The sequence below is a fragment of the Panthera tigris genome, chromosome D2, assembly GCF_018350195.1.
Source record: "Panthera tigris isolate Pti1 chromosome D2, P.tigris_Pti1_mat1.1, whole genome shotgun sequence".
Lineage (NCBI taxonomy): Eukaryota > Metazoa > Chordata > Mammalia > Carnivora > Felidae > Panthera > Panthera tigris.
The window spans coordinates 34,967,147-34,989,117 of NC_056670.1; the positions used below are offsets into that span (position 1 = coordinate 34,967,147).

The 21,971-nt window shown below is 51.7% G+C and overlaps 1 protein-coding gene and 1 long non-coding RNA gene across 2 annotated transcripts; one reads left to right on the forward strand and one right to left on the reverse strand.

The window, feature by feature from the left end:
* Window positions 1-1,266: 1,266 nt before the first annotated feature.
* On the reverse strand, window positions 1,267-4,485 carry COMTD1 (catechol-O-methyltransferase domain containing 1). The gene is made up of 7 exons (XM_042960390.1): window positions 4,287-4,485; window positions 4,003-4,130; window positions 3,640-3,745; window positions 3,433-3,551; window positions 3,274-3,328; window positions 2,865-2,998; window positions 1,267-2,661 (listed from the first exon to the last, which is right to left on the reverse strand). Exons 1-7 carry the CDS (start codon window positions 4,378-4,380, stop codon window positions 2,509-2,511), a joined length of 789 nt encoding a protein of 262 aa, XP_042816324.1. The 5' UTR covers window positions 4,381-4,485; the 3' UTR covers window positions 1,267-2,508.
* Window positions 4,486-5,862: 1,377 nt separating this feature from the next.
* On the forward strand, window positions 5,863-14,940 carry LOC102950853. The gene is made up of 3 exons (XR_446765.3): window positions 5,863-5,978; window positions 6,858-6,942; window positions 14,785-14,940. It is a non-coding gene; the product is annotated as an uncharacterized LOC102950853 (long non-coding RNA).
* The last annotated feature ends 7,031 nt before the right edge of the window (window positions 14,941-21,971 follow it).

Consider the following 21,971-nt stretch of genomic DNA (forward strand, 5'->3'; position numbering starts at 1 on the left):
AAATGAGCTAGGCCATAGGTGGGATGGGACAAGGTATAGGCAAGTGGAGTGGGGTGTCTGTAACCAGAGGAACTGAGAAGGGAATATGTGGGCCTCGGTCAGATGTCATTTCATTCTAGGCAGACACTGACTGAAAGGGTCGGGCTTAAGTGTGTGAGACCAGAAGCCGTGCCATCAGGTTTTGTGGCCACTGGCCCTTAATCTGCACTTGGACTGAATGATAGAAATTAATAGGTGATTCTGGTTGGAATAGTAGGAAAGAGCAAGTGTTTTGATGGGAGGAGACAGTTTGAAGAATGTGATCAGAGTTTAAGAGAAGGGAGAGATTTGTTCACATTGAAACTACTAGACCCAGTGTACCATTTGAAGTCTGAGAGAGAACAGATAAGGAAATGTAAGTACTTTCAGACTCACTACCCAAAAAATGATACATGCTGAATATTTCTAGGTCAGAAAGAATCTGATGAGAGATTAGAAACCCAAGCAAACTTTCCACACTGGGGTGATAAAAAGGCTCCTTCTGGGGCGCCTGGGTAGCTCAGTCAGGCATCTGACTCGATTTCAGCTCAGATCATGATCTCATGGTTATAGATTGAGCCCTGCCTTGGGCTCTGTGCTCAGTGTGGAGCCTGGTTAGGATTCTTAATCTCTGCCCCTTCCCCCCATTTGTGCTCTCCTCTAAAAACAAGGGGTCTTTCTGATCTTACTGAGGGACTGGCAGAAATGGCCTGTATGAATAAGACAGGACTTAATGGCAGAAAGTTGGAATTTGAGCCATTTGAGAGACACTGTTGCTAGGTTAAAAAAAAACAGAAAAGATGTCTGTAAGTTAGGTGTGAAAACACCTCATGCTTTTGGGATACACAGGAGAGGTGTGAAGTAGCTCAGCAGACCGCTGAGAAACTGCTGGCAGTGCTTGGTGGGAAGGAACTGGTCACAGGCCTGGTGACCCCTGAAGCCTCCTGCTGCCCCTTACTTAACCAGTGGCCTTCCCTCATGTTGTGTTTACCTGGTCCAGTACTCAGGACTGGGTGTGGCACAAGTGAGCTACCAGTTTGTCAAAGATCTATTTAAGAGTAAATTGGGCCTGTTTACCCATGTGCATCTTTTTTTTTAAACATTTATTTTTGAGACAAAGCATGAACGGGGGAGGGGCAGAGAGGGAGACACAGAATCTGAAACAGGCTCCAGACTCTGAGCTGTCAGCACAGAGCCCGACGCGGGGCTCGAACCCACGGACCGTGAGATCATGACCTGGGCCGAAGTCAGACGCTTAACCGACTGAGCCACCCAGGCGCCCCTTCCCCATGTGCAACCTTAATAGGCTTTAATGTGTGGAGAGACAAGGGTTGGTTCACACCCAGAGCCCTGTGGGTTAAAATGTAAGGTACGTACCAAGTTTAGGATTATGAAAGTTGCCTGTTACGGTCTCCTGTGGCCTTGTTTCTAGTAGCCTCCAGCCTCATAGCAGCACCCAGGCCTAACCAAGTGGTGGCAAAACCTGATTGTCTTCTAGGCTGATGCCATTTCTGCCTGAGGCAGTGTTAGTGGGAAGAATACTTCATCTGTGGCCTGGAGATATCTTCCTAGGGGATTAGGATTAGGGAGGTTTAGATGAGAGAAGTGAAGCACCTGGCTTCCCTCCACCTCAGCTCGTAGATGTTGGTGCCGGACAGCCTAACCATATCTTCATCTTCCTCTGGGGAACTTACTTAAAACCGCAGTACTGATGGTCTCCTACCTGTTGGCCTGTCTGCTTCACACCTTTCTGGTCAGTGATCCCACTCAGTCCCTCACCTTTCTCCAGGACTTCAGGGGGAGGACAGGATATATACTCCAACCTTGTGGTCCTCAGGTCTAAGTCAAGTGGCCTGGTTTTCAGAAGTGATGTCCACTGACCAGAGCCTCCACTGTAGAGGTGAGATCGAGCTGACAGTGCTGTGAAAACATGGGCAGATAGCAGAACCAGCATAACCTGTGAAAGTACCCAGCCACAAACCTGGTCAGCTGTAGGGTCTGTTTCCTGTTGTCAGACTCCAGATATGGTCTCCCAACCAGTCCTAGCTGTGCCAAACAAGAGCGTCATTCACTTGACCCTCCTAGGAAGCTAAGTAGGAGGGAGACCAAGGCGGGGCTCTAGCCAGCATCCTGTGGAATGGAGGCAAATCCGAAGAGCTGGGATCTCTGAGCCACTGTATGTGGCCAGGTCAATCAAAACTTTATATCTTGCCTCCCGTCAGCTGGAGGCTCCTACTCAGGCTTTAGCCCTGGTCCCACGTGGTCCTCAGGACAATGCCACGGAGGGGATGACGCCTATGACCTCAAGGCTCCCTTTTGCTGAAGAACCTGCCAGTGCTGGGCCCTCCCTCCCTACCCCACTTTAGAGCCACGTACGGAGGCTGAGAAGATCTTGTCCCAGGCCCCACTTTATTGTCGAATTTAGAACTCAGGGTTGATGTCTGGGGTTCCCAGGTCCCCTCACTTGAGGCCACTCTCGGGGGGCCAGCCCTAGATCTTGAAGGCTAAGGTGAGGCCGTCGCCCAGAGGCAGAAGGCTGATGTGGACCCTGGCGTCCCGTAGGATGCGCTCGTTCAGGTTCCGCACGCACTGGGCCTCGGTGTCCCGCGGTTGAGGCTGTAACACCTCTCCGCGCCACAGGACCTGCGGAGGGGCGGGGCATCATGGAGGAACAGGGCCGAGGAGGAGGTGCCTAAGCAGGAGGCGGGGTGAGAGCTGGAGACAGGACCCCAGGGGGAGAAAGCACTGGGCGGGGCTTTGTGGCATGGGGGCGGGGCACAGGGAGGAGCCAAGGAAAAAGATGGAGACCCAGCCCAGGAGGGCTCTCCCCCTAGTCTATCCCTTACACTGAGGACCGCGAGGACTCCTCCAGGGCGCAGCAGCTGCAGGCACCGCTCATAGTAGGCGGCACAGTTCTCCTTGTCCGCGTCCACCACGGCCACGTCGAAGGTGCCAGCTTCGCCCGCGGCCAGGAGCTCGTCTTGAGGGGGGAGCGGGGGCGGGGGGTAAGATAGGTCTTGAGTCCGCAGCCCAGGTGGTCAGAAGCCCCTGCCCAGGCCTGCCCAGGTGCTGTGACCATTCAGGGACTCTGGTCTGGAGGGGCGCCCTGCCACCCAGCATGTGGCCGCATAGGTGAGGCCAGGAAGCAGAGGACTGTCACTGCCTCAAGCCCGCCCAGCAGACCTGGTCACTAGCTCACGCCCAGTCGTCTCACTTAGAAAATGGTGCCAAGGCCCCTTCTACTCCGTTGCTCACCCAGGGTCTCCAGGGCGGGCTTCAACCGAAGGTCGATCTTGTGTTCCTCCTCAGCCTGCGGAAGGAGTGGGGTCACAGCCAGCAGGTCCCTTCTCCTAGGGCTGGGAGTGGTCAGGCTCCAAGGGCCTGATGAGGGCCTCAAATGTGCAGGACACTCACCTGCCTCCACAGGGGCCGCCCCAGCTCCGGAGGCTCTGGGTTCACCTCGCAGGTTATTACGCGCCCGGCCGGGGGCAGCGCCAAGGCCAACGCTAGGGCTGAGTAGCCTGTGAAAGTGCCTGTGGGCAGGGACATGGACAGGCTCAGGCCAGAATGGGGGACATCCTGGTGACTTAGGCTCCCAGTGGTCCCAGCAGTGCGCCCTACCCAGGTCCAGCGCCTTCTTCGCCTTGATGAGTCGTGCCAGGTTGGCCAGAAGCTGGGCCTGCTCACAGGTCATCATGGAATCTCCCTGCGGCTGCTCCAGGGTCAGCTGTGTCGCGGTGGTGGAGGGGAGAGGGTCGCACCACCACTGCCAGTCACCCAGCTCCGCCCCGTGTTCACACCCCCTCCAGGTGCGCGGCTGTGGGCGTGGCCTAGGGGGACTGGCCCTCAGGGAACGCCCACCGCGCCCCGCCTGTGGTGTCCCGGAAGCCCGGGGAGCTCCAAGGCCCAGCCCAAGGTCACACAAGCACGTGGGGCCCGCTGGGTCCGAAGTGGGCGCCTGTTCCCGCCCCTGGCCCTGCTGACCAGCCGTAGGCTCCGCAGCACCGGATGCTCCCGCATGGAGCGGCTCAGCAGATACTGCCAGAGGGGGCTGTCTTCAGGGGGCAGCAGGCGCTTCTCTCGCCGGGATCGCTCCGGATGGCACCGTCTCCCTGCCAGGGAGGGGTCCTGGGTCAGGGTCTGGGACTCCGGGGCGCCAGGGCTGAGCTTCAGCCTCAGCCAGCCTCGCGTAGTCACGGGCTCTGCTCCCGCACCTGCCCCGCCTGCGGGGGCTCTGCGGGAGGTGCCGCAGGCCCCGCCTTACTCACCCAGGAAGAGGCCGGTGGCGAAGGCGGCGCCCAGCGCGGCCGAGCCCAGGGCCAACGCGGCGGGCACAGAGAGCCGGGGTGCGGGCTGGATCATGGTGCGGCCAGGAGGGAGCGACGTCCAGGTCACTTGGCTTGGGCTTCTGCGCCCGCACTGGGACCCGCCTGCCTTCTAGTCTCCGCCTTGTCCCGGTACTGCCCGCAGAACTGCGGTCTCGAACGCCATCTGGCGGCCGCACAGCTTTACTGCAAGCCCCGCTAGCGCGAGCCGGGCGCCACCTGGTGGCTGCGCTTGGAACTGCGCCCGGGAAGGGGAGCAAGCCTGCATCTGGGGTCTGGGCTTTCGGTGCGGGTCCTCGAGGTCTACGGTCCTGGGTCAGGGAGGTAGAAATTTGATGCCCCTCCTGGGTGCTTCTTATTATCGCTGCTGCTTCTGCTGGGACCCTGGGCATATGTGGGTGGGTGGCTGGGCCGCTGGCGTAACAGGATAGTAATTTGCACGAAGTGATAGAAATTACAGGAGTTCCCAGAGGGACTGAGAGAATTAGGGGAGGCTTCCTGTGGGAGGTGAGTGAGGGTATCCGGTTGAAGGACCCGGTGTGTGGACAAAAACCACAGGAGGGGAGGCTTGAGAGTCCAGAGGCAGGTCTTGTTGATGGGGCTCTGAGACAAGGTTCTTAGAAAGCCGCCGTTGGGTGCCAGACAGACGTATGAGCTCTTGGGTCCCTCTTTCTCAGCCTGTTTATTTTGTGTGAAGTAGGAACCACGGTCTTACCGTAAATAGCACCAGATCCCACAACCTGGCACACAGTAGGTGTCCAGTAAATGGCAGCTGTTGGGAGTGGAGACATTTGGGGGAGGGGGAGTGATTGGAGGGCAGGTGAGGTCCCCTTGCAGGGCTGTTCTGCAGGGTCACTCTCCAGTGAGCATTGATGGAACACTTACTGTAACACAAAGTGGGGAAGGCGAAAGAAGCCAGTGGCTTGTATTCCTAGTGACGCTGCATTCAGAGACCACAGCACAAACTAGAATGGGGAGCAGCTCTGCTTTCACAATTTCCTCTTCTGCAAAATGGGGTTATTCACAGTCGCCACCTCCCAGGGGATGAAACGAGAAAATCCACGTGAAGGATTTACACAGGGCCGGCACTTGGTGGGCTGTAACTTATATTTAAAAGGAGTCCAGGGCCAAAGGGCAGAGGGTCATCCGGCCGCTCAAGGTCACCTCCCCCCGGGCTGGGTGCTCCAACAGCCCATTTAGTACCCACTCTGGCCAGTCAGGAACTCCACCGGGGGGCTTCCCAGAGGAGGCTTAGCGGGTGCGAGGCCCCCGGACCCCGAGGCCCGGAGGCAGGTTTGTTGAGGTTTAGGGGGTGGTCCGTGAGATCGGCTAAGCCGAGGAAGATCGGAGCGAGCTGGAGAGACTCAGAGCACAGCCCTGACCCCAGCTGGGAGGCGGTGCAGGAGGAGGGCTCAGTTCCGGGTCAAGTCTCCAGGAGCCGCTGACGTGACCTCCAGTCAGACGCAGGGGGCGGGACTGACCCCGGGCGCGGGGTGGAGCCTGCTGTCTGTGCCTGGGCTGGGCGGGGGGTGAGGCTGGCTGGGAAGCACCTGCCCCCTTACCTTCGAATCCTCTGCATCCTGGTTGGCCCCCAGTAAATGTTTCTCTGACCAGACTCTGAGCCTCATCCCCAGGGTAAGGGCTGCTGGTCTCTCCTCCTCCAGGGCTGAGCACACAGCAAATGATACATAAGTGCGGCCTGAGCAGTGTGCTGTAGCGGCACCCCGCTCCTTGCTGCTGCAGCTGCGGGTCTAGACAGTCAACACAGTAACCGTAGGGGCCTTCCACTGAGTACCAGGCCTTCTAAATGCAGGCTACCTATGAGGCTGGCATACTATTTCCATTTTCCCGAGGAGGAAACCAAAGCTCAGAGAGGTGCCCTCCTCACTGACTCCATGCGCTGAGACCCAGCAAGATCCAGACACCCAAGACGTGCTTTCCTGGCAGCCGTGCTGGGCTCTCTCCACCAGGCCACCGGCCTGGGGGCCCTGGGCTCAGCTCTACCTTGTCTGGCAGTCCGGATTTGGGCAGGCCCCCAGCTCACACCCGAGCCTCCCTCCCCAAGCCTGGCTTCCGGCGGGAGCCCCGGAGGGGGTGGGGGGGGGGCGGGGAGCCGGCAGGGAGGGGAGGCATGTCACCATATATCCCCGTCAGATTAAAAAACTAATTTGAAAAGATTAATGTATTCCATTCTTGTTACGCTGGCTCTGATACCTCTGGGCCCGCGGCCGCTCTGCCTCCTGATTATTGAATTTTTATGGCCTGGTAATTAATTGCAGATTCCCTGTTTTGTTCTATTTCTTTTTCTCTGACATTTTAATTTCAACAAAAAGCAGTGGTCTCCATGCAGGCTCTCTCTGGAGATCCTAATGGTCTATAAAACAGAATGACTTATAGACGTGGCACCCACTTCAGTTGGCGAGCGATTGTTTGAAACCTTGCTGATCACGCAAAATTTAATTTTTCCACCTCCCTCCCCCGTTTGCTACTCATTTCTTGTCTCTTGCATTGCAGCACCGGGGCATCTCAGCTCACAATGAAGGGAGCAAAGTGTCGCCTTGGAATCCTACAGAGCCTTTTCCAGGAGGCTGAAAACAAAGTCAGTGTTGCTTCTTTTCCTCAGAGGTGCCCCTGCGGTGGGGAGGAGGGAGCTGGGCCTCCCCAAAGGGCCATCTGGATGTGGGCAGCTGCTCCCAGGGCCATGAGGGGCTGGGCAGGGGGAACACCATTTCTACCTCTCTGGGTTGCCCTTTTGGTCCCATGCAGGTCAAATGCCCCACTAGGCACCCAGGAACTCTCAGGCTGGTAAGGGCAGAGAAAGTGGGTGCCTCTTCATGCCTTTAGGTCCATACCAGGAAGTGAGAATTGGCCCCTGACAAATTCTTAGCCAAATCAGGGCCCTGGAAACAGCTTTCCACAACAATGGGTCTGGAAGAGGCCCCTGAATTTCTATCATGACACCCCCAGCTTCTACTTCTGAACTGCTGACATCACATGGGTTGGATCCTCTCTCCCAGGGGCTCCCCAGGACTGTGCAGGGCAGGGTAGGGGCAGAAAAGTAGGGTCGTGGAGTCAGGTCAGGCCTAAGCAATTGGAAGATGGAAGTGTTCAGGGGCTGCACAGGTAGGTGAGGGGAAGCAGTAGGGGGCAGTGCGGACTGGGGCACTGCAGAGCTCATGTCCCGTCCAAAGGCCTGGCAGCCACTTGGCCGCCTATGCCGCCATGTGGGAAGATGGATGCAGTGTGGCCAGAGCTTGTGAGTTCTCAGGAAGGGTTGAAATCTGGCTTGTAATGTGAAACCTCACCATTTTAAGCATTTGGATTAGACTTTTGTTTTTTTTTAAGCATTGCTTCAGCCGAACTGAATACATCTTTGATGTCTGGGTTTGATCTGGCCCCTGGGACCACCGTTTCCTCTGATTGGGAGCATGTATCAGAGGAGCTGAGACGTGGAGGTGGAGTCTGGTGGGGCCAGCTGACGCCTCTGCCCTGCCCCACCTCAGGAATCCTTTTCCTACCTTCGGGCTCTCCATCCCCTTCCCACGCTCAGTGGGCTCTTCCCCAGCAGCTGTGGGCTGCCAGGGGCACCTTGGAGCCTCTGTCCAGGTCTTGCCTTCTGTAGGCCTCTCCATATAGAAATTTGCAGCCTGAAGTCTGACCGCATCTGGGTGAGGTTTGCCAAGCTCCCCAGGGAGGATGGCACCTGTTCACCTAAGACTTTGGGGGTGTGGGCGGGGGCAATGCCTTAACTCCAAGGCTCTGGGGGTGTTTCAGGCCAAGCAGATGGAATCAGAGAGACCATGAATTAGGGGCTTCTGGGGCTTCTCAGATGAGGTGGGGACGATGGAGCCCCACTGCCTGCTCCTGCCTTCTCTGTGCTGAGATGCTACAGACCTGGCAATGCCCCGGCCTCCCGTGCCCTGGCTTCCTTATCTGGACAGGCCCAGTGGGAAAGCAACAGCACGGGCTCTAGAATCAGATGGACTTGGGGTCTGTCATTGGTCCCATAGCTCCGTGGCTGTGAGTTCAGAGTTTCTCAGCTAGAAAATGAGGGTGATACTTCTCTACCTCTCTTGCTGTGTACTGACCACCCACAAACGTGCGGGCTTTAAACAGCCCCCATTTATCATTTCACAGTCCTGTAGGGCAGAAGCTGTCAAGGTATGGCTGCATTCTCTGCTTGGGGGTCTCGCCAGGCTGACGTCACAGTGTTGCTGGGGCTGGGGTTCTGCCGGGCCCCCCGGCTCTTTTCTCAGCCCACTGGTTGTTGGTGGACTTCAGTTCCTTCTCATAAAGCTCCTATGTCAAGGCCAGCAAAGACATCTTGGATCTTTTTGGTGCTTCAAATCACTTTGCCTTTCTCTTCTGCCTTTAAGTGCTCCTGTGCTTACGTTGGGCCCACCCAGATAATCTCAGGTAATGTCCTTATTTTAATTTTTTTTTTTTTCAACGTTTTTTATTTATTTTTGGGACAGAGAGAGACAGAGCATGAACGGGGGAGGGGCAGAGAGAGAGGGAGACACAGAATCGGAAACAGGCTCCAGGCTCCGAGCCGTCAGCCCAGAGCCTGACGCGGGGCTCGAACTCACGGACCGCGAGATCGTGACCTGGCTGAAGTCGGACGCTTAACCGACTGCGCCACCCAGGCGCCCCCTTTTTTTTTTTTTTTTAATTTTTTTTTTTTTCAGCGTTTTTTATTTATTTTTGGGACAGAGAGAGACAGAGCATGTAATGTCCTTATTTTAACGTGACCTGGTTAGTAACCTTAGTTACATCTGCAAAGTCCCCTTGCCATTTAAGATAAGAACCACAGGATTCGCACTGATGGTGGATGTCACAGAGATCATGGGGGCAAAATTCTGTCTGCCACAATCCCCGATGACCTTGGTGTGTGTCTCACGATGTCATCTGTTTCTTTCCTCCTGTTTTTTTAAATGTTAAAAAAAAATTTTTTTTTTTTAATGTTTGTTTTTGAGAGAGAGAGACAGACACGAATGGGGGAGGGGCAGAGAGAATCTGAAACAGGCTCCGGGCTCCAAGCTGTCAGCACAGAGGCTGATGTGGGACCCGAACTCGGGAACGGGGAGATCATGACCTGAGCCACACTCAGACGCTTAACTGACTGAGCCACCCAGGTGCCCCACTTTCCTCCTTTTTTGACGGGATGGCCAGGGCTGCCATGGTGACTCCTGGGCGTCACTGCTTCTGTGGGGCATCTTGGCTGATCCTCAGGAGGCTTCAAATGGCCAAGACTTCATGGGGCCCTTCCGAGAACGGGTGGAGAGCGTCTCCTTGCAGCTGTTACCTATCCACGTTGAGACACTGGCCTATGTTGTGGGTCCTTCCTTCCCAAAAAGAAGACAAGCATACAGACTTCTCAGATGCCGTTGCAAGCATGTGACCTTGCTTCCACCTATCAGAGGTGCTGCACGGGTCCCGAATGCCAGTGTGGGCGCCGTGCGTTGGCTGTGTGGAGATTGATGCCCTGGCAAGCAAGTGTGGCAGACGTGGATGTTCCCGCTCTGCTGGGTGGTTTGGCGGAGCCCCTTCCCACAGGTGGGCTGTGGCGGGAGCTGTGTTCTAACTAGAAGAGTCCCAGGAAGTGAGTGGGTGGAGCTTCCGGAGGTGGAGTTCCTGGCTGTGTAGCACCCAAGCCCGGTTCTCTGGTCCCGCCAGTTTGCTGTTTGCAACGCAATGGGGTTTATCTGCAGCCAGGTGGATTCTGTTGTTTGCAACAAAGTGAAATCTGCTGTTTGTCACAGAGCAGCTTGTGAGATTTGCAGTTAAGAGTCCTGCCTGGTACACTCTCTTCTGTGGGGAAGATTCTTCCACCTCCAACAGACACTGTTAATGTCAACCTAGTCTACTGTCTGCTTCTTTCTTTGTTGCTTGCAGGAGCTCATGTTGTTCAGGCAACATGCCCAACTCTGGGGGATGAACCGTGATGGGTCTCAGACTGGCATGACCATCCCAGTCCTTTTTTGAAGATACCTGCTGTCTCATCCTCACCTGTAGCTCTTTTCCAGCCAGAGATAAAAGGGTGCTTCTCAGGACTTTTTCCTCCTTTTTTTTTTTTTTTTTTGTTTTTTTTTGTTTAGCTTCTTCCTACCTTGAATGGGGTTGTGTAAAAATGAAATGCTTGGAAACATAGCAGACCTCTTGTGGTTGTGAGGCAATAATGTTCGGGATTAAAAAACCCAAACAAACAGTAAAGATGGCAAGAGGAATGATGGTTGGTCCTTGAAGACCTTATCTAGCCATTGAACCAACACCAGCAACTGTTTGCCTTTAGACTCCTTGTTACATAAGAAAGTGGAACCCTTTGTATTTAAGCAATGATTAGGGGGCGCCTGGGTGGCTCAGTCGGTTGAGAGTCCGACTTCGGCTCAGGTCATGATCTCGCAGTTCGTGAGTTCGAGCCCCACATCGGGCTCTGTGCTGACAGCTCAGAGCCTGGAGCCTGCTTCAGATTCTGTGTCTCCTTCTCTCTCTGCCCCTTCCCCACTCATGCTCTGTTTCTGTCTCTCAAAAATAAATAAATGTTAAAAAAAAATTTAAAAAAAAGCAACGATTAGTTGCATATTCTTTTACTGGAAGCTCGAAAGCATTCCTGATACAAACAATGTGGCTTGTTCCCACAGGAGTGGTTTGGAGTGGATCCTGAGATAACCCTGTTTGCTTTTTCTTCAGGCTAGAGTGTCAGATTCCCCACTGTACTCAAAATCACACCCTGCAAAAGTGAGGCCCCATTTACCTCAGGGGTGAGCTTTCTCACAGCAGACGCCCCATCACTTGAGGCAGGCCAAGTTCCCCCCCCTTCCTGACAAGTCCAAATAGCAGCCCTGGGTACTTCCTCCCACCCCTGTGCCCCTCAGACCTGACGCATCCCATGGACACCTCCCAATCCCTGGTGAGGTAGGCATGTCACCCACACCCTACAGGTGACTCTTAGGGGAAGTAGCTCATCCAAGGTCTCACAGCCCACAGCTTGGGGGACTCCCCCCTCCAGAGGGATTCTCTGTGTTTGCCTTGGAGGCAGGGGCACAGGGACTTCTGTGATGATGACCAGACAGGCGAGAGATTTTGTGCAGTGAGCTGGGTATGGGTGGGGGAAGCCCCTGTCTTCCCAACATAATAGTCAGGCTTCTGCTGCAAAAGTGCTGTGTAACAGTCCCAAGTGTCATTGGCTTCCAAAATAACCATGCACTTTTCTCTCCTGGGTCGGCAGGTCAGCTGGGGTGCTTCATTCAGGTGGTGGGTTCAGATCATTCTGAGACCAGCGCACAGGAGCAAGAGGCCAAGCACACAAGTGGTTCTAAAGCCTCTGCCTCAGTCAGGGCTGCTGATGTTGCAGTGTCCACAGCAAGTCACTTGGCCAGGCTGAGTACAGGCGCATGCGTAGTCTACCCCCTCAGTGGAGAAGTCACGTGGAGAAGGGTGTGGGCGTGCAACCCCATTGCGGATGGCAGACTGAAGAGGCAGGATCAGCAGTCCAATCTAGCACAGGCCCCGAGGGGGTCCCCAAAGTTGTGGGTGCAGAGGCTGTGGATTGGGCAGGGCCTCAGCAGGGCGGGTGGGCCAGGGTTGTGCCAGGGGCCGAAACTGGACTCCCTAATCTGTTTCTTAGAGGAAGGACGTGAAGCTCTGGGGGCCAGAGTGTTACCTGAGGTATAGGCGTGAGCCTCTGCCCGCGCTCCCTGCCATCCTGAACCCCGGTCCAGCCCATGGCACCTGCTTCCCTGGGAGGGAAAGCTCCCAGCATCTGTCTTTCCTCCATGCTGCCCGCCCGGGCTCAGCACAAGCTGATCCCTCACATACGCCGTGAAATATATCCTGGGACTCCAGAATTCAGACTGTGTCACATAGCACACCTCTCAGCATTTGTTTTACATCTGGTGGCCTGAAGCTGGCCCGGGGACATATTTTGTTTGCCTTTATCAGTGTTTTGTTTGTTTGAATGGAGGATCAGAAAATTTCACAAAGAATTCAGATTTGATTTCCATTCCTTTTGAAAAGGAAGATTTTGGTGTCTGGGTGGCACAATCAGTTAAGTGTCCATCTCTTGCTTTCAGCTCAGGTCATGATCTCAGAGTTCACGGGTTCGAGTGAGCCTTGCATTGGGCTCCGTGCTGATGGTGCAGAGCCTGCTTGGGATTCTCTCTCTCCCTCTCTCTCTGCCCCTCCCCTGCTTGCTCTCTTTCTCTCTCTCTCTCTCAAAATAAACTTAAAAAAAAAAAAAAAAAAGAAAGGAAGATTTGACAGCAGCAGGCCCATTGTGCAGCCTGGCAGGTTAGCTGGCTCTGTGTGATGCCTGCCCCCCCCTGGGTCATGTGCTCTTGTCCTGGTCTCCACTGCTCCCTGCTGCCTCAGACCTGACACATTTCACTCATATTTCATATTGGTCTTCTGTCCTGCTGGCACATGAGCTGTGACCTCTGATTTAATACACTCCCCGGAGGCCCAGAAGGAAGGGATATCTGTGCAGGATACATAGCCAGTAAGGGGTCTTTATTTCTCTTTCTCTCTTCCTAAGTACTTCATAGGCATCCTGGAGAGAAAACCCTCTTTTGGGGTCCACACCAGGAGCCCAGTCTCTGCCACCCACTTCTACTGGCTCAGACCGGGGTCCTCTCCCTCGAGGCAAAGCTATTCGTGTCATGGCTGAAACTCAGAATGCCATTGGCATCGTTGCCCTGAGAGCACAATCACCTTCAGGGGAAAAACCAAACTGAGATGAAGCTTTGGGAGATGTTATGGGAACGTAGGTCCCTGAGCTGTGTATGGAATCCCCCTAGATAGGTAAAAATGGGATACTAACTGCCGATTCTTATATAGCACTTGCTGTGTGTCAGCTACTTTTTGTAACTTCATATTAACTCACTTAGTCCACATTAACCCCGTGAGGGGGAAGGTGTAATTTTTATCTCTGTCTTACAGATGAGAAAACTGAAGCACAGAGAGGTTAAGCAACTTGCCCAAAGTTGCACAGCTTATAAGCGATAGAGTTGGGATTTGATCCTAAGGTTTCAGGGCTTACAGTTCTTAATCACTGAAGTGTCCTAGAGGAAATGCCTACTGAGGTGGCTGCTTTTCCTGTAACGTCTCATTTCACCCTCAGACTTGCCCAACAAGGTAGGGTTGGGTTTGGCTGGGAGTGTCAGAAAAATCCAAAAGAATAGCAACTTAAGCAAGAGAGAGTTTGATCTCTATTTTATAGAGATTGAGGTGATAAGGAGGCTCCAGGGCCAACATGGACTCAGGCTTGTACTATGCTGTGCTGCCATCCTCATCATGTGGCTTCTCCTCCCTGAGCAATATGGCTGCGTGAGCTCCAGCCATCACACCTTCATCCTAGTTTTCAGCAAAATGAAAGAGACAAAACAGGACTCTCCCCTTTCCTTTGAGGACACCTCCTGAAAGTTTCACTGGATCCTTCTACTTGCATTCCTTTGATCAGCACTTAGTCATATGGCCACACTTCAGTCTAGAAATAGCCTTTATTCTAGAGCATTATATGCTCAGAGAAAAATCAGTTCTATAGTTAAGTGGGAGAATGGATACTGGGAACATTTAGCTGCATTTTACAGATAAAGAAACTGAGACTCAGAGAGGCAAACAGCCTCCTGGAGGTCACACAGCCAGGAAAAGGTGAAGTCTGGATCTTCTGTCCCTGGGCCCTGTGGAGCAGATGGGGCTCCAAAAACACACTCTGCCAATTTCCTGGGGGATGAGGGGAGTGGTGGATGTGTGCATTATCCACTTCCTAGGCCCCAGAAACACCCAGGGCCCAGAGCCTGCTAGTCAGACACTCCCTTGTGCCGGCAGCTTCTCTGGGCCCAGATCCGTCATCCTGGCACCAACCATGCCCCGGGCCTGACTCCATCCATCCCACTAATGCCGGCATCGACTGCGCTCGGGCACGTTCCTGAGGCGGCCTCAAGAGCGCTGAATAATTCAGGTCTGCGTAATGGGATAATGAATTTACTGACAACCCAGTGTGGTCTCGGTACTTACATTTCAAGAAATACTGACTCCCCAGGCCTGCTCAGCAGGCTGGAGACGTACACATGCCAAGAAACTGTTGCCTCTGCCAGCCTCGTGGGGTTCAAGACTGATTGAGTGGAGACCCTGCTTTGCTCTCACTGATCCTTCCACTGCCCGGGCAAGTGGCCAGTCTGGGAGCTGGGGTTGTCCGGTTGGAACTTTGGGGTGAGGAGGAAGTAGAATCAAAGAAGCTGGGAAGGAAGAGCTGGGAAGGAGTCTGGCAGTCCCTTGGTCCTGCATGCCCATTTTATGAACAGGGAAACTGACGTTGCAGAGGGGACAGGCCTGTTCTCTGGTACACCGTGCTCTGTGGCTGGGATTGCCAGGAATGGCTTGGGGCTCTGGGAGGACGCTTGCTTGTTTAGCTTCTAACCTGCTGGTGTGTGCATTCCCCCAGCTGCCAGAGAGTTGCTGCTAGTGGCTCACAGCTGCCCCTTCACCGGAGGGAGGAGAGCTGCCCCACCCCGAAGGCCAAACCAGCTGGGCGGGCTGCGGCCAGTGGCTGGCGGATGTGGTGGTACAACAGGCGCCCCCAGACCTCAAGGTAGGACTAACTCTGTGATGCTGATCATGCTCCAGGACCCTCAGTGGGAACAGGCTGTGCCTAGACTTAGCTTTTACCTTCCCCTGTTATGCGCACCCTCACTCCCTTTCTCAGAGCCTCTCCCAGTGAACCATCTGAATAGGCATCCCCGATTCAGGCTCTGCTTCTGGGGAGCCCACCTAAGACACCTGCGTTTCCTGGTCTAAGCCCTCCTTTCTGAGGACTTGCCTCAGAATGCTAAGAGGGGATCAGAGCCAGGAATCCTTATTCCTGATCCTGGCTCTGCTGTGTGACCATAAGGAAATCACTTCTCTGCCCTGGGCCTCAGTTTCCCCATTTGTATGGTTGGGGTTGGGGGAGACTATCTCTGGTCCCTTCCAGTTCTGAAGGTCTATGATATGACCTGAGACGCCAAGAAGCCTTCTCCTGCCCTACCTAGCCTCACATGTGCGTGGAGCCCTACCATTGGGGTGTTACCATTTTTCTCTGAACCTTTAAGATGCAAAAGTATCTTGAGAATGAGTTTCTCATTGGGAGATCATGCTGTAGGGCAGAATCTTTTAAGGTGGGATCCTTGATCATCTGCACTAGGATCCATTGTCTGAAGGGGTGTTGTATTATTAATATCCTCCCTCCCGCCCCACTTTTTAAATGTGGTGCATGATGTCTGGAGTGGCAGCAGCTAACTTTCAACCATGAGGAGCAGTATGAAATGCCAACAACAAGGTAAGGACAGTGAACAGAAATGTAGAAAGAAACTTGTTTTTGATGGAATTTCTGAATCATTGCACAAAACCTGAAAACACCTACCTCTCAGATCTCAGTGTTTGAGAGAATTAACTATCTTTATTGCTCAGGGAAGTCTTTTTTTTTTAGAAAAATGTTTAATGTTTATTTATTTTTGAGAGGGGGTTGAGGAGGGGCAGAGAGAGAGGGAGACACAGAATCTGAAGCAGGCTCCAGGCTCTGAGCTGTCAGCACACAGCCCAACGAGGGGCTCGAACTTATGAGCCATGAGATCAGGACCTGAGTCGAAGTCAGACGCTCAACTGACTGAGCCACCCAGGCGCCCCACTCAAGGAAGTCTTGGTTGACTTTTCTGTTATTTGTAGCCCAAAGCATTCTAAAGAAATCAACACTAAATCGTTATAACAGTCCTTTAAATTAGGGATTACTATTAGCTCAGAGAGGTTAAGTGACATAACAGAGGTCACATAGGTTTCAAGTGGTAGCACTCTTTTGGGCTGGAGCTTTCAGGTTGGGAGGGACTTTGATTATTGATAAACACTTAATTCCTGTCTCCTCGGCTGTATGTGTCCTACTGTAGCCTGACCACTGGGAATGATCTATCTCCCTTACCATTCTGGTCTTTAGTTGTTCCTTCCCCCACCCAACCCACCTTGGGTCTCAGCTTAAAGACCTGAGAAAGGTCCCTTGGCGGGTGGGGAGAAGGAGGCAGCAGATAGCCCACTGTTCATTCCTCCCTGCAGTTTTCCTAACAAGTGTGGCCAGATTCTGGTACAAAAGACTGAATAGAAGGTCAAATCCATCTTGGAGATAATTCTAGCTTCTAAACAGCCCTAGACCCTTGTGGGGGATTACAGCAAAGGAGAGAGAGAAGGAGCCTAGAGACAGATAGACAGATGGACAGAGGTAGGGAAGAAGAGGAAGAGAGAGGGAGAGGTAAAGAGGAGGAGGGTGGGAGGAAGCAAGAAGTGAAGGAGGTAGTTTTAGAGAACAATATTCAGACAAACATGACAATGAATCTCAGCTCAGGCACAGACCCAGCTTCGGCTTCTTCATCCTGTGATTGAGTAGACTAGTAAGGGGGTTGGCAGGGACAGAGGGTGCAGGGCTGAACTGTAGCAGATACTCAACAAATGGGCACTCCTGCCCTGCACACACTGGTCTGATGGTCTTGGTTGCTGCTCTGAGGGTGGAGGCAGGATCGGAGAGGCGGAGGATGTGACCTTGGACAAACCTTTGTTCAGCCTCCTCCGGAGATCTGAGGCCTGGTGGGGAAAAGGGAGTGCGCGCACGTGTGTGTGTGTGTGTGTGTGTGTGTGTGTGTGTGTGTTTGTCTGTGTGCGTGTGTACACCCCCCGCCCCCTCACTGTCCCAGATTAGGCGCTTCCAGGTGATGAGACACCTGGATGTTGCCCTTCACAGAAAAGTGGCCTTGGCAGACTAACAACATAGCCAGAGATGCTTTCATCTCCTTATCAGCGGAATGGGCTGGGGGGAGGGTAGGGAGCAGATTTGTAAAGACTCAGTACAAAGGAGAGAATTGGGGAGCCACAGGAGGGGTTACATGGGGGGAGTAGCTGCACCAGACCCTAAGGCTGAGATGCCAAACCTTGGGGCTTATAGTGTGTGTGGGAGTCTCTCTGAGGGGCCTGCTGTCTGCCCCAGAGCAGTGGGGAAGGAGGGACAGAAATGAACAGAAGAGGAAGGGTCTCTGTCAGGCACGTAAGGACCTAAGTTTGCCCTCCACCTCTTTGGTTGGTGGGAGAGAGGAGCCCGGACTGACCTTTGGCTTGGGTGGTTATCTGGGCAGAGTCTGGATGTGTGGGGCCTGGCTCAATTGAGTGAGTGCGTTGAGTGAGTGAGCCTAGGGTTTCATTGGGCTTGGGGGCTGTAGTGAGAATGGAAGGGGGACAGGATTCCCGCATCAGCTGGGAGGCTCAGGGCAGGGGGAGGAGGGGAATGGCTCCTCTCCTTCCTCCCTGGCTAACTCCTCATGCCTTGGAATTCAGGCAGGTAGACGTTACTGTCTCTAGGGAGCCTTCCCCCATCCCTCAGGTCAGATGTCCCCTGACAGAGCTGGTGTGCAGATTTGAAAACGTGTCCATAAATACTTACACGCTCCTCTCATCAGGATGTAGATTTCATGCCCCTTGCTTGGATATAGGGGGCCTCTATGAATAGAACATAGCAGAAGTGATGCTCTATGACTTCCAAGGCTGGTTAGAAAAGGCCTGCTAGCTTCTCCCAGATTCTCTCTTGGAAACTTGCTCTGGGAACTGTCAGCTGCCCTGTAAGAAGTCCATCTCCCCAGGGCTGCCAGGTGAGAGAAATGGAGAGAGAGAAATGCCCGGGGGCCCCAATGCATCCAGCCCCAGCTGTTCAAGTCTTCCCAGCCCAGGTGTCAGACATGTGCCTGAGGAGCCTTTGAGATGAGTGAGCACAGCCCCAGCCACCAGTGCAGGACAGACCCAGAGTGGGAGCGGCCTGGGGTCCAGGCAGCCTTTAGATTCATGCTCAGAATAGAGGATCATGTATGAATTTCCTAGGGCTGCCTAGGTTACAAATGACCACAAACTAGGTACAAAGCCAGAAATTTACTCTCTCACAGTTTTGGAGGCTAGAGTCCCAAATCAAGGTGTTGGCAGCATTGGTTCCCAGTGCTCTGAGGGAGAATCTTTTCCATGCCTCTCTCCTAGCTCTGGTGATTGTAAGCAAAGCTTGGCATTCCTTGGCTTATAGATACATCACTCCAATCTCTGCCTCCATCTTTGTGTTGGGTTCTCCCTGTGTCTCTGTGTCCAGATTTCCCACTTTCTATAAGGACACCAGTTATATTGGATTAGCGACCCACCTTATCTCAGTACGATGTCATCTTAACTAGTTACATGTGCAATGATGCTATTTCTCAAAGAAGATCACATGCTGAAATATTGAGGGTTAGGACTTCAACATATCTTTGTTGGGGACATAATTCAACCCATAGCATGTAGTTGTTTTAAGCGACTGTGTTGGAGTGATATGTTATACAGCAGTAGTTACTCAGAACACCAGAATTAAGGGATGACTAGGGAAGCAATTGAAACATCAGTAGAAATGCAAGGAGATGGAAAAATTTACCAGACCATCCCTCCAAGAGGTATATGGTTAGAGTAATTGATTTTCTAAGTAGATTGGGGTTGGGGTGGGGCTAGATCCTGTCCCCAAAAGATGCATGTCCCAGTAAGAATATGGGCTTGAATAATAATAGCTTCCTTCATGCCTCCTAATGCAGGAAAAGAGCTTTTTTTTAAAAAAAAAATGTTTATTTATTTTTGACAGAAAGAGAGAGAGAGACAGAGAGACAGAGAGAGAGAGAGAGAGAGCACCCAAGTGGGGGAGGGACAGAGAGAGAGGGAGACAGAGGATCTGGAAGAGGGCTTTGTGCTGACAGTAGAGAGCCCATTGTGGGCGTCAAACTCATGAACCATGAGATCATGACCTGAGCCAAAGTAGAACACTTAACCAACTTAGCCATCCAGGAGCCCCAAAGAGCTTGAGTTTTTATTTAAGCTAGCCCGTTAAATAAGTATTGAATATTTACATAAAGAGATCAACTTGATTATTAGAGTATTTCTGCACTTTATGTGTCTCATCATGGTCTTGTTTACGAATGCCTCCCTCATCAGAGCACACTGATTAATGGGGGGTGGGGTGGGTGCAGATGTCTGGTTAAGTGTTTGGCTTCTCAACAGACCATAAGAAACTCTGAGGGCAGGGACAATCTCTGTCTCATTCTCCCAGTCCCCAGCACAGTTCTAGGCACATAATAGGTGCTTAATAGCTATGTTCTGAAAACATGGGTGTTGGAAAAGGAACAAAGGTATTTAAAAATCTATAAGATGATGATGATTAAAGGCATACAAATATGTCAGCTACAAAATAACTAATGATGGGGCTCCTGGGTGGCTCAGTCGGTTAGGTGTCTGACTCCTGATTTTGGCTCAGGTCATGATCTCACGGTTCATGAGATTGAGCCCCAAGTTGGGCTTTGTGTGGATGGGGCAGAGCCTGCTTGATTCTCCCTCTTTCTCTGCCCCTCCCCCACTCACACTCCCTCTGTCTCTCTCAGAAATAAATAAATAAGCTTAAAAAATTTTTAATGATGCTAGAAATATGTTTTTGAAATTTTCTTCAGTTAACAAAAGAGCCTCTAAGAAAATAATGGAATTTTGGGGCTCCTGGGTGGCTCAGTTGGGTAAGTGTCAGACTTCAGCTCAGGTCATTTTCTCATGGCTGATGGGTTCAAACCCTACATCAGGCTCTGTGCTGACAGCTCAGATCCTGGAGCCTCCTTTGGATTCTGTATTTCCCTCTCTCTCTCTGCCCCTTCCCCACTCACACTCTGTCTCTCCATCTCTTAAAAAATAAATAAACATTAAAAAAAAAAATAAAATAAGGGAATTTTCAGAGGCCAGGAACAAATTGGGAACATGAACCCAGGGAAGAGAGTGAGTGCTGAAATTTCTATGTCCCCAGGGATACCTACCTTGCTGGGCAGCCGACAACTCCACACCCTGAGCTTCTGTGGCACAAAAAAGAAGCAAGGGATTATGAAAATGACCAGAAACGTTTGCAAAACAGAGGTTCTAGAAATGTAAGTGTATCACATTTGAAATGAGAAACTCAGTGGATCAGATAAATGGAATAGACACAGCTGGAGAGAGGATTAGTACACTGGAAGACAGGTCTGAAAGCACTACACATAATTCAGCACAGAAAGAAAAATGAAAAATTTGGAGAAGAGACATGGAAGACAAAATAAGAAGCTCTAATATATGTCTAGTCAGACTTTTGGAAAGCAATTATAGGAATAATGGGAGAGAGGCACTGTTCAAAGAGATAGTAGCTGAGAATTTTCCATGATATTAAAAAAACAGGAACTTTCAAATTCAAGAATTCCAGTGAATCCAAAGCATGATAAATAAAAATAAGTCCATACATAGATACATGATAGTCAAACTGAGGAATGCCAAGGAGAAGATCTTTAAAATAACAGAAAAGTTTTTATTGTTCACAACTTCTATAATTAGAAGAAATTAGACTGTAATGGCTGATCAGTTTACAATAGTATCAATAGTAACAGTGAAAGAAGACTAGTAGCTTTAAAGAGGTTTAAAGAAGTCATACTGGGGCACCTGGGTGGCTCAGTTAATCATCCAACTTCAGCTCAGGTCATGATCTCATGGTTCGTGAGTTTGAGCCCCACATGGGTGAGTTTGAGCCGTGCCTTGGGTGAGCATAAGCCCCGCTTTGGGTGAGCTGGAGCCACACTTGGGGTGAGCCCCACTTCTCTCTCTCACCCTCTCTCTCTGCCCCTCATGGGATTCTCCCTCTCTTCTTTTCTTTGCCCTTCACTCACTTGCACCCTCTTTCTCTCACAAATAAAAAATATATATATAAAAAATAAAAAAGTCATATCATCCCAAGACTCATCCTAAATAAGACTGAAATAATTTTTTTTATTTTTAATTTTATTTGAGAGAGAGAGAGAGAGAGAGAGAGAGAGAGAACATGAGTGGGGGAGTGGGAGAGGGAGAGAGAATCCTAAGCAGGCTCCATGCACAGCATGAGCCCAACACAGGGCTTGATCCCATGACCCTGGGATCATGACCTGAGCTGAAATCAAGAGTCAGATGCTCAACTGACTGAGCCACCCAGGCATCTCCTGAAATAATTTTTTGAGAGATAACTTATCTTGAATGCCTGAGTGGCTCAGTTGCTCCAACTCTTGATTTCAGCTCAGGTCATGATCTCAAGTTTCATCAGCCCAGTATTGGGCTCTTCACTGACAGCATGGAGACTGCTTGGCATTCTCTCTCTCTGCCCCTTCCCCTGCTTGCATTTTCTTTCTCTCTCTCAAAAATAAATTAACATTTGTATTTATTAAACATTTAAAAATGTTTATTTATTTATTTTGAGAGAGAGAGAGAGACAGAGAGACAGAGTGTGAGCGAGAGAGGGGCAGAGAGAGAGAGGGAGACACAGAATCTGAAGCAGGCTCCAGGCTCTGAGCTGTCAGCACAGAGCCTGATGCAGGGCTCAAACTCACAAACTGTGAGATCATGACCTGAGCCGAAGTCTGACACTTACCCAGCTGAGCCACCCAGGCACCCCATATAAATAAATAAACATTTTTTTTTAAAAAGGTATCATATCTTTTAAGAATAAGTGTATATCCTAAGTATATACTCATACACTAAAGAGAATTGAAAAAATACTGTTTTGGGTGATGAAATGTTCAGGAATTAGATTGT